The 15,476-nt window shown below is 51.2% G+C and overlaps 3 protein-coding genes across 4 annotated transcripts; 1 reads left to right on the top strand and 2 right to left on the bottom strand.

Annotated features, from left to right (window-relative positions):
* parpbp (PARP1 binding protein) lies at nt 1–3,170 on the top strand. The gene is made up of 10 exons (XM_049761230.2): nt 1–142; nt 381–536; nt 672–902; nt 988–1,254; nt 1,314–1,468; nt 1,548–1,722; nt 1,787–1,956; nt 2,039–2,120; nt 2,533–2,680; nt 2,760–3,170. Exons 2-10 carry the CDS (start codon nt 387–389, stop codon nt 2,996–2,998), a joined length of 1,617 nt encoding a protein of 538 aa, XP_049617187.1. The 5' UTR covers nt 1–142; nt 381–386; the 3' UTR covers nt 2,999–3,170.
* Nucleotides 3,134–4,739, bottom strand: pmch (pro-melanin-concentrating hormone). Its single transcript, XM_049761228.2, has 3 exons — nt 3,664–4,739; nt 3,337–3,466; nt 3,134–3,263 (listed from the first exon to the last, which is right to left on the bottom strand). Exons 1-3 carry the CDS (start codon nt 3,859–3,861, stop codon nt 3,211–3,213), a joined length of 381 nt encoding a protein of 126 aa, XP_049617185.1. The 5' UTR covers nt 3,862–4,739; the 3' UTR covers nt 3,134–3,210.
* Nucleotides 4,740–6,572: 1,833 nt separating this feature from the next.
* Nucleotides 6,573–15,384, bottom strand: igf1 (insulin-like growth factor 1). 2 transcript variants are annotated; one of them, XM_049761224.2, is made up of 5 exons: nt 15,244–15,384; nt 12,049–12,211; nt 7,594–7,853; nt 7,475–7,525; nt 6,573–7,148 (listed from the first exon to the last, which is right to left on the bottom strand). In XM_049761224.2, exons 2-5 carry the CDS (start codon nt 12,203–12,205, stop codon nt 7,089–7,091), a joined length of 528 nt encoding a protein of 175 aa, XP_049617181.1. In that variant the 5' UTR covers nt 12,206–12,211; nt 15,244–15,384; the 3' UTR covers nt 6,573–7,088. The 2 variants fall into 2 exon arrangements, with proteins under 2 accessions (XP_049617181.1, XP_049617180.1); XM_049761223.2 differs by having other exon boundaries at nt 12,847–15,340.
* Nucleotides 15,385–15,476: the final 92 nt, after the last annotated feature.

Raw genomic sequence — 15,476 nt, 5'->3', positions numbered from 1 at the left:
GATGTTATAGTCAACTGCATGCTGATTGGCTCGTCGGCAGAGACGTCATAAATAGTTTAAAATTTAAAATCAGCTGTTTTCTTGTCTTGTTTTCTTGGACGTCGTAGGTGTTTTGGAGGTTGATTTGACAACAAAATTGCAGGTTAGTGGCATATTAGCAACAATTTATATTATTTATACACGAATATTTACTTAAATGTAGTATATAATATATCTTAGCGTGTACTGTACTTTGTTCGTAATGACTATGCAATGTGCTTTTAGTGGCGAGTCCACTAAGAACTAACTAGCACGCTATTTAGCTGTTTCAAGATAAATGTTGTGATTATTAATTTACTATAAATTAGTGACATAAAAACAAGCTACATGCCTCGTTTCAGTGTACAATGAAAGCTGTAGGAGAGCGTTTGAAGCAGATGATGAGACTCTTTAGGCGAGAGAGCCATCGCTTGCTGGAATCCGAGAGAACCACCGTGTATGGGGCCGACGCCATGCTGATGGTGCTGCAGCTGGTCATGGCCCAAGTCAACAAGCAGGTGAGTTCCCAGACGTAGACGCCGCGTCTGCTCCTTGTCAGCATCGAGCTGCCCGTCGGTACATTCACGCCGTTTTGGCGGCGCCACCGAACGCTGACAAAGAGCAGCTCCGGTTGTCTTTTCTCCTGGCGACAGGAAGGCGGCGAGTTCCGAGTGGCCCTCAGCGACGTCCTGCTGGCGTGGAAGCGCTTGCTGGTGGACAAACTCGACCTGCGGCCCCCGGACGGGCAGGCGGTGCGGCGCCAAAGCGGTGATGTCATCCCGGAGGCGTACGAGGCCTTCCTGAAGCGCTCCAACGCTGTGGATCTGGTCCACGTGCTGGCCATGTGCCAGGGGCTCCAGAACCCCGAGGAGCTGGTCAGTCCTGTGAGTAGACAAAAACGCCAGCAGGTGCTCTGATGTGATTGTGACGAATCATCACTGATATCTGACCTTACCCCCCTCGCCAAAGGTCGAGCTATACGAGTTCCTGTCAGGCAGCTCGGATGTCCCGGACGCTCCCATCCCGTCAACACCGTCGGCTGCCAGCCCGGCGTGCGGTTGGCGTGTGAAATCTGCAATGAGAAGAGTGTTCTGCTCCTACCTGAGCTTGCTGGTCAACGCCAAGGACGACCTGGCCACGGCGCTGACTCTGGACGTCCCCGATCGAGCGCTGGGAAGACAGACGTTCACCGACGTGAAGCGTGCGGCGCGCCGGAGCGACATGTCGCTCTTCTTGGTGAGTATTTTTCGTCACTTTGAAGCCAATGTCACTCAATGTGACACTTTTGCTCCCAGGCGTTGACGTCGTTCGTGAGGACCGTCCAGCTGGGCGGCAAGGGCTACGCGCCGGCGCCCTCTGACCCGCTCAGGAAGCACATCAAGGGCCTGTCCGCCTTCGTCCACTTCATGGACAACCTGCAGGACATCCTGGGGGAGACGCCTGACCCCAGGTAGCAAATATTGCTTGTGCTAATATGCAATCTTCTTCACCTGGGTCTTGACTTGAATCTCATTTTTGTCTCTTTCCAGCGTGTGTGGGTCGAAGCTGGTATGTGCCATCCGCGGGGTTCTGGTGAAGGCTTGTGACTCCAGAGACATCCGCTCCGCCGCAGAGGAGACGGCAAGCCAGCTGAAGGAGGAAATCTGCAAACTGCACCAAATCCAGAAAGATGATGCAGTTGGGAGCGGGATCAGCCCTGCCAGGGTAAACTCCCCGTCCCCCTTTTCATAGAACTTGACCTTATTCTTTTCTTGGGCTCTCCCCGCAGCCAAAGGCGCGGTTCACGGCGTACGGCGGCCGAGATACGCTGAAGGTTCTGCTGGCTCTGCTGGACCAAGAAGCCGCGACGCCGCCTTGCTCTAACAAGGCCGACTTGCTGTCCGAGGACCAGCCCGTGCTCAACGGGACCGAAGCCACCTCCGTTCTCGCCTTGTTCAGGTTCGTCAAACTCTCACACGGCGCCACTAAAAGTGGAATGGATCACCTAAGATTGCCCCCCCCACCCCCCCGCATTACTCAGGTCCCCTGAAGTGTCCACCGGATCTTCCCCAGAGCCCCTGAAGAAGCGAGCCCGGAGCCACCTGGCCCTGCTCAAACCCAAGGTAATATAATGTCTTCACATCCTGTCATTTCTCCCCACGCTTGTTTAGCTTTGCTTTGCTTGTCCCAGCTGAGCGTTTGCACAGCTGCCTTTGGGCTTCCTGCCGTCCACCGGCACTAGAGAGCGAGAAAGGGAGGGAGGGAGGGAGGGAGGGAGGGAGGGAGGGAGGGAGAGGATTTGAGGGGCTTCAAGGTCCCCCGTTAAGACGCGGCATCCCGTGGCTTCCTTCCCCTGGGTTGTTAATTAGCATCCCCGCTAGTCCTTTCTGCAGTTTAGTTGACATGGCAACACAGAGGGGCTGGAATTGCCCCCCCCCCCCATCATCCCAAAAAAATATAATAATAGTGTGAGCTGTGTAGTGGAAGCATATTGTTGCAGCTGGAAGGAGTTTTGATTTGAACTCCATCTTCTAGATGGGACCCCGAGCAATCCGATCCCAGTTTGCTTGCACCTACCAGGAGGACGAAGAACCGGCCCTCAATCGTGTTCTGCTCTTCCCGAGCTCCAGCCAAGTGCCCACCTGCGTGCACCCGGCACCCAAACCCAAAAGCGGACCCGCAGGTAAAACGGCTTCCATTTTTCACACCCATTTGTGACGGCTGCACGTTCGGCGGATTTACTGAGCCCATGTTTTGTCAAGCGAAACCTTCCGAGACAATCGCCGCCTTGGCTCCCAGGAGCGTGAACTCTGACCCGGTCCGAGCTGCCGGTTCAGACAGCGCAGTTGAAAAGACGACAAAGAAAAGGAGGCGGGCTGACGTGGGAACGGAGAACGAAGCTCCGAAGAAGAAGCAGCCGCTGAAAACCACCAAGAAGACCAAGATGATCACAGGACAGGCCACGCTCACCAGCTTCTTCAGAGTTTCGAACCACCAGTGACAACCCACAGAGAGACTTTTTTTTTTTGGTCACTTACTGCTTAAGAGGCCATTTTGGAGACGCTTGTGTTTCTTTATTGTGTGGAAAAATCAATCCCACGAGCCTTATTTTGAAAGGATGAAACCACGCTGTAAATAGGAGTTCATTTGAAATAAACTTTTATTTTATTGTACACACTTGTGGTCTTTATGGCGAAGACGCCGGACGGCCGCTCACGACGCTCCCCAGCAGGGTCGGTACACTCGTCCGATCATGCAGCGCAACACTGTGCGGGACAAAACACACACACACACGCAAAATGAGGCTCAGCAGAGCACGTGGAAGCTTCAGGTACTCACTGTCAATGTCGTTTTCGTTGTCCCTGCGCTCGAGTCTCTCTGCCGCCGCATTTTGGCTCCAGCGGGGCTCGTCCATCACGGGAAGTCGCCGGTGGAGACCTCGAAAATGCGATCCTCTCCGCCTCTTGTCCTGCTTGCAAATATACACTCGTCTTGTTAATTCAATTTAAGATTCATTTAAATTGCAATTTATTTTATTATTTTAATTGAATTATGAATTAAATTTATTTTTTATTGTTATTATTTTAATTGAATTATTATTGTTGTGCTTCAATATTCCTATTTTGTCATTCTTCTGCCCAGTAAAATTGGTTTTGTGAGGCTCACCGCCAGCAGGAGCAATTTGGGGCCTTCATCTTCATCCGCGACGTCCCACACCAAGTTGGTCCCGAGGGCGCCGGTGGCGGCGACGCTATTGTCCCCCATCGGCAGACTCATTCCATCGTCGGTAGCGACGGCGACCGCTCGCCGGTTCATGTTGGAGAGGAGCAACAGAGCCAGAAGCACGCGGTGAACGGAAGACATGTTGCCGTTCGGACGCTGATGCGCTCACCTGGCTTGCGGTCCGGCGTTTTATAGGCCGACGGCCCGAGAGCGTCACGCCTCGTGAGGAGATGACGACGCAAGGTCACTCGCAAATGTCATACTTCTTTTAAAGGGCGACTGAATGGAGTCATTTTCTCTCTTTGGGGCGGCTGTAATAGGGGTCGGGATCAGGTCAAAGGTGGCGGCGGCTTCATTACGAGATTGTGAATGGCGCGCCAAGCGGGCGGCCACCGACGACGCGGCCCGCTCTCAACTAAAGCTCCAGCCCATATTCATGAGTAAGATTCCCCTCGAGTCGGCATCCGCTGCGGTCCTCCAAGGCTTCCTAGAAAAGCTCATTTGTTCATGTTTTCATCAATCACAGCAAACCTCGGGAGTGTGACATCAGCAACACTTCATCAGCGCCAGTCTTCATCTTCTTTTTCTTCCTTCACACGAGAGAGCGAGAGAGAGAGAGAGAGAGGAGAAGGCCGCGGGCCCGGTAGGTGTTGCGGTTTCTTGTGGGTTGCCCCCGAGAAGAGCCCCCGCGCTTTCCTGGAAACAATGCAGCTGATGAGGAGCCCTCCAAAGAAAACAAGGATCTGACATCACGGCTTCTCGGAGCTCACAGCTGAGCCGGCGGCGGGGAGCCTCAGTGAATTTCCACTGCCGAATGAAACGCCGGAGCATCTCGGGGACCGTTTGGGATTTCTCGGATTGGTGATGGTGACAAGGCCTCGCCGGGTCAGCGGGTGCACCTCATCGATTCCCAGGATGAAATAACATCCAGGATGGCAGCGAGAGAAAGAACAAGTTGGGGGGGCGCCGACATGCCAGCTTGTCCGCCGGCCAGCTCTTCAAGGTTTTTTTTTTTTATTTGGGCGGTGGGGGTCGTGCATTCCGAGCATCCCCCCCCTAAAAAAAGCGCTGACTTGGCAGCTCCAACCAGCGGGCGCTGCCACGCCTCGCCACTCTATTTTTCTTCTCCGCCTTTCCGTGTTTCTTCCTTCCTTTCTGCCTGCTTTCTCTTTCCATCTTAAGTCGCGTCTTGCCTTTCTCCTACCTTCCTTAGCTACCTTCCTTCCGGAGGCACAGTAATGCGATATACCGTTTGCGATCGATAACGATCTAGCTATCGCTCGAGCCCAAAAGGAAATAAAAACCGCTAGCAAAGTCGCGCGCGTTGTCATTCGCTAGCTACAAAACGGCCCGCGCGTTCGCCCAATCCCAAAAAGGCTTCGTACACTCGCTGTGATGTTGACAAGTGGTTTATTCAGCAGGAATGGTGAACAATTTTGTCACTTTTGTCGTTTTTTGTCTTTTTTACTACAGAAGGCAACCGTGCGCCGCGACTATTACGCGGCCTTGTCTTTGTCATCGTCGGGGCTTAGACAATTAGCGATGACCTTTGTCAACATGAGGGGCCAATTTCGAAGTTCAAAAAAAAGTCTTTGGCTTGTACGACCGAAAGTGCTTCAAAAGTTCCAATGACAGAAAAAGTTCATGCAGAGATCCGATGACTGACATGTGAAACTCAACTTTAAGGGAGACTACGTAACCGCCACGTTCATTCAACACGTGTCATCGCTAGCTAGCAATGGAATCTGGTTAGCTCTTTAGGTTCAGGTTAGCCGTTTCACGCTAGGCACATTTTTTTGGTGTTGAATAACGTCCAAATGTTACGTAGCCTCACTTTAAATACTCCGATTAGGTTCAACCTTCGTAGCATAGCGGCTATCTCATAGCATTAGCGGGATGTCGTTTCACTTCACAGTACTTTTTTTTTATTTGTGGAGGAATTTGTTCATGTTTTGGCATTCCGGCTCTGGAGCGTGGAAGAAATAATTTAAAAACAGTAGAAAAAAATGACATTTGCGGCACTCTGCTCTTCTGAAGTCGCAGATTTTGCCGCCAAAGCGCTCAAATAAACAAAGACAATTCCGCGGGCGGCCACTAGGTTGTGCAAAAGAGAAGCGCCCCCCTCGCCCACCCGTCGCTCACAAAGTAGCACCATTATACAGTGGACACTTGCTCGTATAGGAAATAGTAATGCATAGATTATACCATACGTGTTTAGGATTATATGCAGGCGGAGCGATGAGCATGAAAACCATCAGTTGGTGTGTGCGTGTTAGTGCGTGTGCGTCGGACCCAACGCAAATTGCTCGCGTTCGGCCTTGAACGCCGCCGCCCCCCCTTTTCTGCTCACTTTGGCTTTTTTTTTTGGGCGTCTGCTTGCACCCGCCCAAATGCACTTTGAGTCCAGAAGCGACTCATTTGTGACAAGCACCGTAAAAGGAGAATAATTCACTTTGGGCTCCTGCATTCCATACAGTTGTGTTTATTTATGTTTGGAAACATCAAGAAGGGGGAGGGGGGGTGCGAGTGCAGCGTGGCCGTCAATTTTCCCTAATGCAGCGGTTCTCAAACTAAGGTGCCTGGACAAAATCATTTGCACTAAAAGATGCTTAATTAGTTCCGCCTTAGTAGTTTTGGCTTCCCCCCCCCCCCCCCCGAACAAAAATCATCATTACAGAAATAAAGTTCTATTTTTCCCCACAACAAAATTTTGTCAAAAATATAATCCTATTTTTTTTTAAAATAAGTGAGTCTTTACCAGAATAAAAAGTGTAATATTACGAGAATAAAGTTGGATTTTTCTTAACATTTTGACTTCATCTTGGAAAAATACGACTTTATTCTTGTATAATGTCTTCTCAATTCTTAAAATGTCATTGTTTCTTTTTACAGATTATAAATCGATTTCTAATATTATCATCAATTCATCTGATTTTGCTATTGCAACATTTTTGTCATGGTGGTTTATGGCATCAAAGTATTTTGTCCTGGACCCAAAAAGTTTGAGAACTGCTCGATCGGCCCGTTATTTGGTTTAAAGACCGGAGCCAAGAGTCGTGATTTAGAAAAAATAAAAATACCCAACTATGAGCCACTTTGGTCTTTAGGGTTTCGTTCAGAAACAAAGAAAGAAAAAACGCTCTGCAATGCATGAGGGCTAAACGGCGGAAAGATTTGAAATGGTTCTTTTGACTTGTCTGCTAGCAGCTAAGTTAGCATCTTTTAGCTCGCGTTTTGCACGATTTGGAGCGCTGCAGTGTGGAAAACAATGAAAAGATGCCTGGCCTGGCCTCTCCATCCTTTTGTCACGTGGTTCGGGGTGGACCGGGCCAGGCCGGGTCAGGTCGGGCGAGGCCTTCTCCCCTCGCCTACATTCGGTAGTTTCGGCCTGCGGCGTGACCTCGACTTGAGTTTTTGGGATGCGCTTCCTGCGGGAGCGAGAAAAAAAACACACTTAGCAAAACGCTCAAAACAAAATGGCTCCTTCAACCAGATGACAATGGCACACTTTGGATAATCTGAGAGATGTTTTTTTTTCCCCTCGCGTGTCGTGTCGCTCGATACGCCGGCATGCGGAACGCGTAATGCGCAGTGGCAGAGCGGCGCGGGAGTGCCACTACCACGAAAACCACTTAGTTCCTTCGCCCACTAATGTTTTTCTGAGAAAAAGAAGCGCACGCACGCACACACGCGTGGCACACTTGGCCTCTTCGGAGGCATCGCGTGAGCGCCAAAAGAAAACGCCGCCGCGTACCTTAAAGGCTGAGTGAGCGTGTCCGGCGGCGGCGGCGGCGGCTAACGGTCTCTGCGGGAAGAAGGAGACACGATTAATTGACGGCCGGCTCCCCAACTCGCCGCATTCTCCCATCTCACCTTCTTGTTTTTTGTCTTATCCGTCTGGGCGGGCGCCCGTCGCTCCGAGCTCTTGTCGGCCTTGTGTCCGGCGGCGGCGGCGGGCTTGGCGGCCCGCGGCGCGTCCGTGTGGCGCTGGGCGCGCACCGAGCGGGCGGCCTTGCCGGTCTTCGCGGGGGCGCAGTACATCTCCAGCCGCCGCAACTCGCAACTCTGGAAGCAGCACTCGTCCACGATGCCCCGCGAGCGCCGGGCGTTGGGGCCGTAGCCCGTGGGCTTGCCTGGCGAAACGCAAAGTTCATTTGTCTGCGTGGCTCCACCATGCTGTCAAGCATTCAACGTCAACTATATTTACATCCAATTTAATCGTCTGTGAAGCTCCATAGGTTCCGAAAAAAAAATTCCATCATATTTAATGATCCGTGCTTTCCTTATGTAGCGCGCGGTCCACGTGTCGGTGTAAATCGACCCGCCTCGCACATTTAACGGTCCGCGCGGCTCCCGTGTCGTAAATTTGCGAGCGATTTCGCGCTTGCGGCTTCCGTGACAAAGCGTCAACAGTGCACTTGGACTTTTAGCAGACAATTTTTGTTTGGTTTTGCTACAGGCGTGTCCACAGGTGGAATGGCTTTTGGATCCCCCGGCCCATTTGCTATTTCCCCGCTGGCTTGAAGCGAGCGAGGCAGGACCTGATGGCCTTTTCCTCGTTACCAAATGAAAGAATCATAATTTAAGATGGCGTTTACAAGGAGGAAATGCCTTTCCCTCTCAGACTTAATCGCTCTTGGCTCTCAGTCTCACCGGCGCTGACAAAGTCCATTAGGTTCTGCCGGGGCCGACCCGTTCTGGAGCCTTTCATTCAAAGAAAGACCAGCGACGGCGCTAGCGGAGGTGACAACGAGTCGCCCGAGCTAAAAATACGACGCGTGGCTGCATTATTTAGCCCGGCGGCAGATTGGCCGATGGCGGGGATTCCGTCAAAGCCAAAACACCTTTATAGCGCAAACTGCGAGATTATGTAAGGAGTGCCAAGGAGCCATCGTGACTTGCAGCACTTTCAAGAAAAAGCAAATTAACAGCCGCAAAATAGCCCGCCCCGCCCGCCCGCCTGGCGGATTAACAAATCAGATGGCATCGCTTGGAAGATGTCAGATAATCAGCACGGGCAGGTTGAGGGGAAAAAAAATCATGCCGATGATAATAATCAGGTTTTAAAGCTTGATACGCTTCTGCGGATAATGCCCGTAATCCCGCGCATTTTTTTTTTTTTTCCCGATCTGCCCGCGCGCCGCGAACAAACGCGCTATCGCTTGAGGCAGAAGGCCGCACGACGACAGCCAGTTATTTTTTCCAACGCGCCGTCGAGGTCTCCAGATCCGGATTGACACTTTTTCCCCTTCAACGTCGGCCGACTGCCGACTTTTTTCTTTTTCTTTCTTTCTTTTTTTCCAACAAGTGATTTACTCTCGGAGTCCATCTGTCGGGAATAGTCGGGCCGGCCCGGCAAACGGTAGCGGCGGAGGGGAGGCTCCGCCCCGAGCCGACGCTCGCGGCAGCTCTGGGAAGCATCAACGGCTTGGATTCTCCTTCCGCCATCATTCCAGAAGGGCACGCCGAGTTTCTTGACTTTTACAGTGCGCTCACACTGTTCTTCAAAACCCAAAGATTGTCGGAGCTGGCCGGCGCCGCGGAGGCTTTACGGCCGATCGGGAGCAGCTCGGCGCCAGCCCTCCGACGTAAAGACGGCACACCTCTGCGTTCAAATCCAATCTTAGATGTAAAAACGTTAAGATTGATTGGAAAAAGGTGAGCTGGCTCCGAGGCCGACCGGGCCGGGCCGGGCCGGGCCGTCTTACAAAAAATTGGAAATCAAAATAGGAAAAATGAGGTGCGCGGCCGTCGCTAGAAAAGGTCGTCAAAGAAATTCAAGAGAATCTCCCGCTGGAGCTCACGTCTTTGCAGAGAAGCCCCGGGTGTGTGACGGCATCAAACTAATGAGGTCTCGCCGATGTTTTGGTCCCGGGCGGACCCCCCGCGGACGTCTTTGAGATGCCGAGGACACGGGAGGTCTTTCTTTGCGCTGGGCCGTGCATTCAGGTTTGCGGCGGGCAGGCCGCTGGCTCATCCCGTAATCCCCCCTAATCCGCAACCGCCGCTGAGGGCCAAGGCCTCGCCGCTTGCGTGCACGCATGTGACGTGCTATTTACGCATTCTCCATCGGTAGTGAAATGGAGCGAGAGCCGCCAATTTCCTGTGTGGCTGTGCCAGATCTGCGCGCAAACAATTAGGGAAGTTTTCGCTTTTTTTTTTCCCGCGCTCACTCCAGAGTTTCAACTTCGACTCCGGCCGAGGCGGAAAAAGCCGAGAACCGCCATGCCGGTCCGGCGGCAGAAGCTCTGCACACGCGCCGACTCGGGATTTCTAGGTCAGAGCAATAATTGGAAAAAGTGACTACGGATGTGGATTCTTGCGCTACCGCAGTTTGTTTCCACCCAGCTAAGTATTTAGTAATCCCAGAAAGCGCGTCGTCCTGAAGGCTAAGTGACACGCGGAAGGTGGACCGGCGAGGCCGGCGGTGGTCGCGAGCAATGTCAGCGGGCCAACACAAGCACGGCGGATGGGAACACTCGGGGAGGGGAGGTCCTGAACTGGACGCCGCCCAAATGGATTCTCCAGATCGTGGAGGCGCTCGCTGCCAAGCCAGGCCAGCAGGAGGAGCCGTTTTTTTTTTTTTTTTTTTCACGCCGGGTCAAAAATGCCATGGTAAGGCGACGCGGGAAAGACCAACCAACACGTGGCTCACCGCAAAACGGTCTGCTCTTGCTTAAGGAGCTGCGAGATCACTCAACGGCTTGGCCGCCGTTCAAGGCTTCCACGTGAATATGACACTTTGCGCTCGCCTTCGAGGAGAAGCGCTCATCGTGAAAACACCAACATCTGGTGACGTAACGAGCGCCGACGAGACCCGAATACCCATCGCCGGTCCATCACGATAATGTGTCAACATAATGAAGTGGTCGCTTGACTCCATTTCAAGTCTTAAGTGAAGGTAGCACCAGCCGCATCTCCTGAACGGAGGAGGAAGGGAAAACACGCTAATGCCCCGAGCAGGTCCGACGGACAAGAACATGGTATGTTGGACCAGAGCGGCGATGATGAAGAGAGAAAAAGCCAAGCGTGACTGGCGGAAATCTGGCGCCGGCGAGCGGCGCTCGAGCGCTGCCAGCAAGGTTTTGGACGGGCAGAGCTCGCTGCCGTTCGGAAGCTTGGTGCCCCTCCAGCAGCCGAGCCTCTGCGGCCAGATCCAAAGTGCCTGGCAGCCGTGCGCTGGGAAGGACGCGTGGCGCCAAGCGAGGAGCAAGGTGCACTCTGACGCCATTGGAGACCTCGAGACTCCTCGACCGGAGTTGAAGCACACATGACAAGGTGGAGATGTGGAACCATCACCACGGTCTCTCATCGCCTAATCCTTCATAATTCAGGTTAAAGCAAGCAATTAGTGGGCAAAAGGCTTCAAGTCGAAAAGCACTTGAGATGCTGCGAGGGATCACCCCCCTCCCCCCCTCCCCTCCCCAAATGTCTTTCTGGAATTGGCAGCTGCCAAACGTTGTGTGGAAAAATCTCTCGCAGCTTTGGGACCAGACCAAAGCCTCACTAATGGATGTCAAAGCGGCACGCCGCTCCATCGATTATAAGCGAGATGGGGTTGGCAGGGCCTTTTTTTTTTTTTTTAGAGGGGTGGGGGGGGGTGGGGGGTGGGGGGACACGTTGGAGGTTGAGAAACAAGAACGGCAATGTCATGTTTCACTGTAGGGAAGGAAGCAACCGTAATGGAACAAGCGGAGATTTAACTCCTGCTTTTCTTTTCCCCTTCTCGGGTGGAAAACATGAAGTTTCGACCCCCCTGACTCCGCCTTAAAGACTTTCCCTGATGGCCAAAGCTGCCACTTGACACCCGCCATCATCTTTCTTATGCTCGCTTTAAGCCTCACTTGTGGTTTGCTTGGTTCGCACGTCTCTCCTCCGCCTTGCTTAGCATCGGCCGCTAAAGACAGGCGCACACGTTTCACTCCAACAATAAATTCTAATATTAATATTGAAATATATATCATTTTTGAATATGCATGATCTGAACTCAAAAGAATTTAATTTAAAAGCGGAGGTTGGAAACTTTGGAGCCGAGGTCCTGGAGGTGAAATATTTCACCAAGGTCACACCGATTCAACTCGGCATGATCAGAATATTTGTGGGTATGCACTCACTAAAAAAAAAAAAAAAAAACGAGATATAGCCGACTAATGCAATTATTTGCACGATCCGAGATTGTCTATTGCAGGTGTGAGAAAACGGGACGGGACCAGCATCTCCCGGAAAAGGATGTGAATGTCAAGGCGGCTGCTTTTTTATTGATGAGCTCAGTCATGAATAAAAAATAAGAAGGAAGCGTGCGCGCGCATGCATGCGGGGTGCACTTACTGAAATAAAAGCCCCTCTCTCCGCACACGAACTGCAGCGTGTCGACCAGCTCCGCCCCGCACAGCGTCTCTGGCCGCGCCCCTGAAGCCGCCGGAGTCAGGCTGAGGACGCACAGCAGTAGTGAGAGGGTGTGGCTACGGGACATCCAGCAGCACATCGCACTCTGCCGGAGATCAAGAGAGAAAGTCAGAGGCGCGAACAGCGCACGCACTCCCGCAATCCGCTCGCTTGCATGAGAGCCAGACTTTCATGTCCGCCCGCAAAAAAAAAAAAAATGCATCCAACCAACATTGAACCGGAGAAACACTTGAGATTGAGTTCAAGAGTTTAAAACACGTTACCCCCCCCCCCCCCCCAAAAAAAAACAACAACAAAAAAGCCGGCTTGAATGTGCAGCAAAAAAAAATTATTCTATCTTGTCTCGCGAAATTACGCACAAGAACCGCTGCGAGCACTGACAGATGCGCACCTCCCCGAGGAGGGGAAAAACCGGCCCCGCGAGTGCAATAAAACGTCATAAACACCTCCAGAGTGCTCGCAAACGGAAGCCGCAATCGTCAACAATCATCACGTCCATGGAGGGAAAGAAAGATCCGATAAAGCCATGCGTGCAATTTAGGCGAAGGGGGGGAAAAAACAAAAACGCGAAAAGGACAAAAAGACGGCAGACAAGAAATGCAGGCGAATGTTGCATGCGAGGGAATAAACTTACGGCGGGCGCGCATGTCATGTGCTGAAAATAAAAGCACATCATGAAAATAACATGAAAAGTGTGCGCGCGGAGCAGGTACAAGTTACCTTGAGGACGTCCCATAAATGCCAACAGGGGGAGGAAAGAGCGCAGGACATCCCCGCGGGTCTCCGCAAGCAAAAAAAAAAAAAAAAAAAAAAAAAAAAAAAAAAGCCGACGAGGAATCAACTTGTTTCAAGTCATTAAAAAACAGAGAAAAGACGGAAAAAAAGAAAAGAGGAGGAGGAAGAAGAAGAAGAAGAACGAACGGGGCAGAAAAAGCGGACGAGATGCGCGTGCCGGCCGGGGGCCAATGTCACATCTCAACGTTCCCACTTTTGTTCCATTGCGCACGCTCGTTTTGGAGAGAAGTGAGATTTAGCGAACAGGAGACGGATTTAGCGAGAAAATCCCTCACATTTATCTAACATTACATACACTGCAAAGACATGTGGAGGGAGCAGAGCAGGAGACAGCTGGGCCAGCCTTCAACCCAGCTCGCGCTCCTCCGAAGTTATTCATTAAGGATTTTTGGGCACGCGCTCAAATCACGTCATTCTTTTTTTTTTTTTTCTCTCTCTCTCGCTCAGTTTTTTTTTTCTCGGCTTCTTAGAAGAGGCTTGCGAGTTTTTTTGGACTGCTTTTTTTTTTTTTTTTTGCTATGCAATTGAACGAGTGTCATTCCAGCACATGATGGCTGATCTCGGGTCGGTTTCACCTTGCAACTTGACACATGTTGCAAGGAAGGGGGGGGGGGGGGTTAGGGGGCGCCACTGAGTAATGACAGTGCACGCAGGGCTTAAGAGGGAGGGAGGGAGGGAGCGCTGGCACGACGAGAGCCAATCTCAAAGCAGGACAGCCGAGCGTGCATGCGGCCCTCCCGGCTTGCATCGGCCACCAGGGAAGCCAAGACACGCTAAGGGGAAGTGGGTCAAAGCGCATGCGCAGGAGCGCGATGACGAAGAAGAAGATGATGATGATGGTGGCGATGACGCCGAAAGCTGATTTGGGATCACGGTATGACCCTGTTGGTGGCAAGTGGCTGGCGCGTTGGTTTGGGACTTTTGGCACGGTGTGGATTACTTCGGGTCGATGGGTTCATTTCTATTTTTTATATTTGTGCAAGGAGGCACTCGTACAAAAAACACAATTTTTAACACAACAATTTACTCGTATATAAACACAATTGTCATGTACGTTTTTAAGTGGGTTAACTTCAGACGTCAATTGTAATGACAAACAGCCGCCAGTTGATGGCGGCATTGCACTGCTTCAAACTCAACTCACGTTTATTTAAAGCATATATGTATATTTTTGGTGATACCAACCTACTGTCGGTAAAGACCCCGAAAAGCTGGTTACAAACTTTTGGGGAAATGTCAAAAAAACAATGTCCTGTAGGTCAAAAAGCTCTAAAGCAGCTGGCAATAAAGGCAACTGCAGCGGATTGTTATTGATTTATTTTTTGGTGGATTATTTTTGAGTGGCTCTATTGATTGCTACGATGCAAAGTGCCAGTTAGCATGTCCGTGCGGGCAAGCAGGGTCACATGAGGATGCTTGATAAAGAAAGCCATTAATCCTCCGCTCTCCAGATTAACTGTGACGCTTCCGACTCTGAAATCTTGTCTCCCCCCCCCCCCTAAAAAAAAGGGAGAAATTCTAATACTGAAATGTTTGTTCAATTTCTCTAAAATTGAGAAGCGTGCACGCATAATTCTAATGCGTTCTCCATCCACACGGGAGGATTTCAAAGTGGTGAACTTTCCGCTTGTCGGACGTTCATATGGAAGAAATGAAGCCAAGCGGAGGGGCGCATGTTTTATCGTTTCCGCGGTAACATGCGAGGGTCGCCGCGGTTTCCAGCGCGCCTGCTGACAATCAAAAGCAATTTTGCAGCGCACTTGTCGGACGTGTGACATAGTGCGTCACGCCGGATTCCGACACGAGGAGGGGGGAAAGAAAGCTCAGCGTTTATTATTTGACCGCAGAAATCCTGCTCGTAAATGTCACTTTTTGGAATTGTAAAACTGCGTGTAAATAAAAGCTGGCTTGTCGAATGTTCCTATGGCAGCGTTATTTACATGACAAAATGGATGGATGGATGGATGAGGCCATAAATCTCAAAAAGTCTTTCTAGAAAAATCAAAGGTAAATTGCGTGCTTTGATGTATGATGCTATAAATGACGCCTATTATTTTTTTATGGGGGAAAACACTGTGTACTCATTGAAATCCACTTTTATGCAAATATTCTTGCCTTGGGCCATAAATCAATATTGTGAGATCAAAAGGGCAAAAAGTGCAAGCGCTGTAGTATGCGCGTACATGAGCTCATATGCCATGCAGTCGTTTTGGGAGTCTGGCGGGTGACCATTTTGTGAGCTTCACAAGGCTATGTGAAAGAATGGAATATTTATTGGCACACACACATATATGAGGCCCGTGTGTGTGTGTATTGCGATACCTCGCGGTGTGCAGGGAAGCCGCACGCTGAAGCAATTACAGGCCGGCATAAATCAGCAGAGCTTGGGTCTGGACAGCGAGAGGCTCCGCAGAGTCATTCGCGCTCCTGCTAGACGACACATCGGAAGCCGGCAATTGAAAAGTGTCATTGCGGTCAAGGAGCGCTGGAAAACACCGAGAGACATTGACATGAGGACAAAAGGACGAGCTGAGCATCATTTGCAGGAGCGTGCA

This window comes from Syngnathus scovelli, chromosome 22, assembly GCF_024217435.2.
Source record: "Syngnathus scovelli strain Florida chromosome 22, RoL_Ssco_1.2, whole genome shotgun sequence".
Lineage (NCBI taxonomy): Eukaryota > Metazoa > Chordata > Actinopteri > Syngnathiformes > Syngnathidae > Syngnathus > Syngnathus scovelli.
Note: the sequence above shows the minus strand (reverse complement) of the source record. Positions and strands in the feature narration are given on the sequence as shown.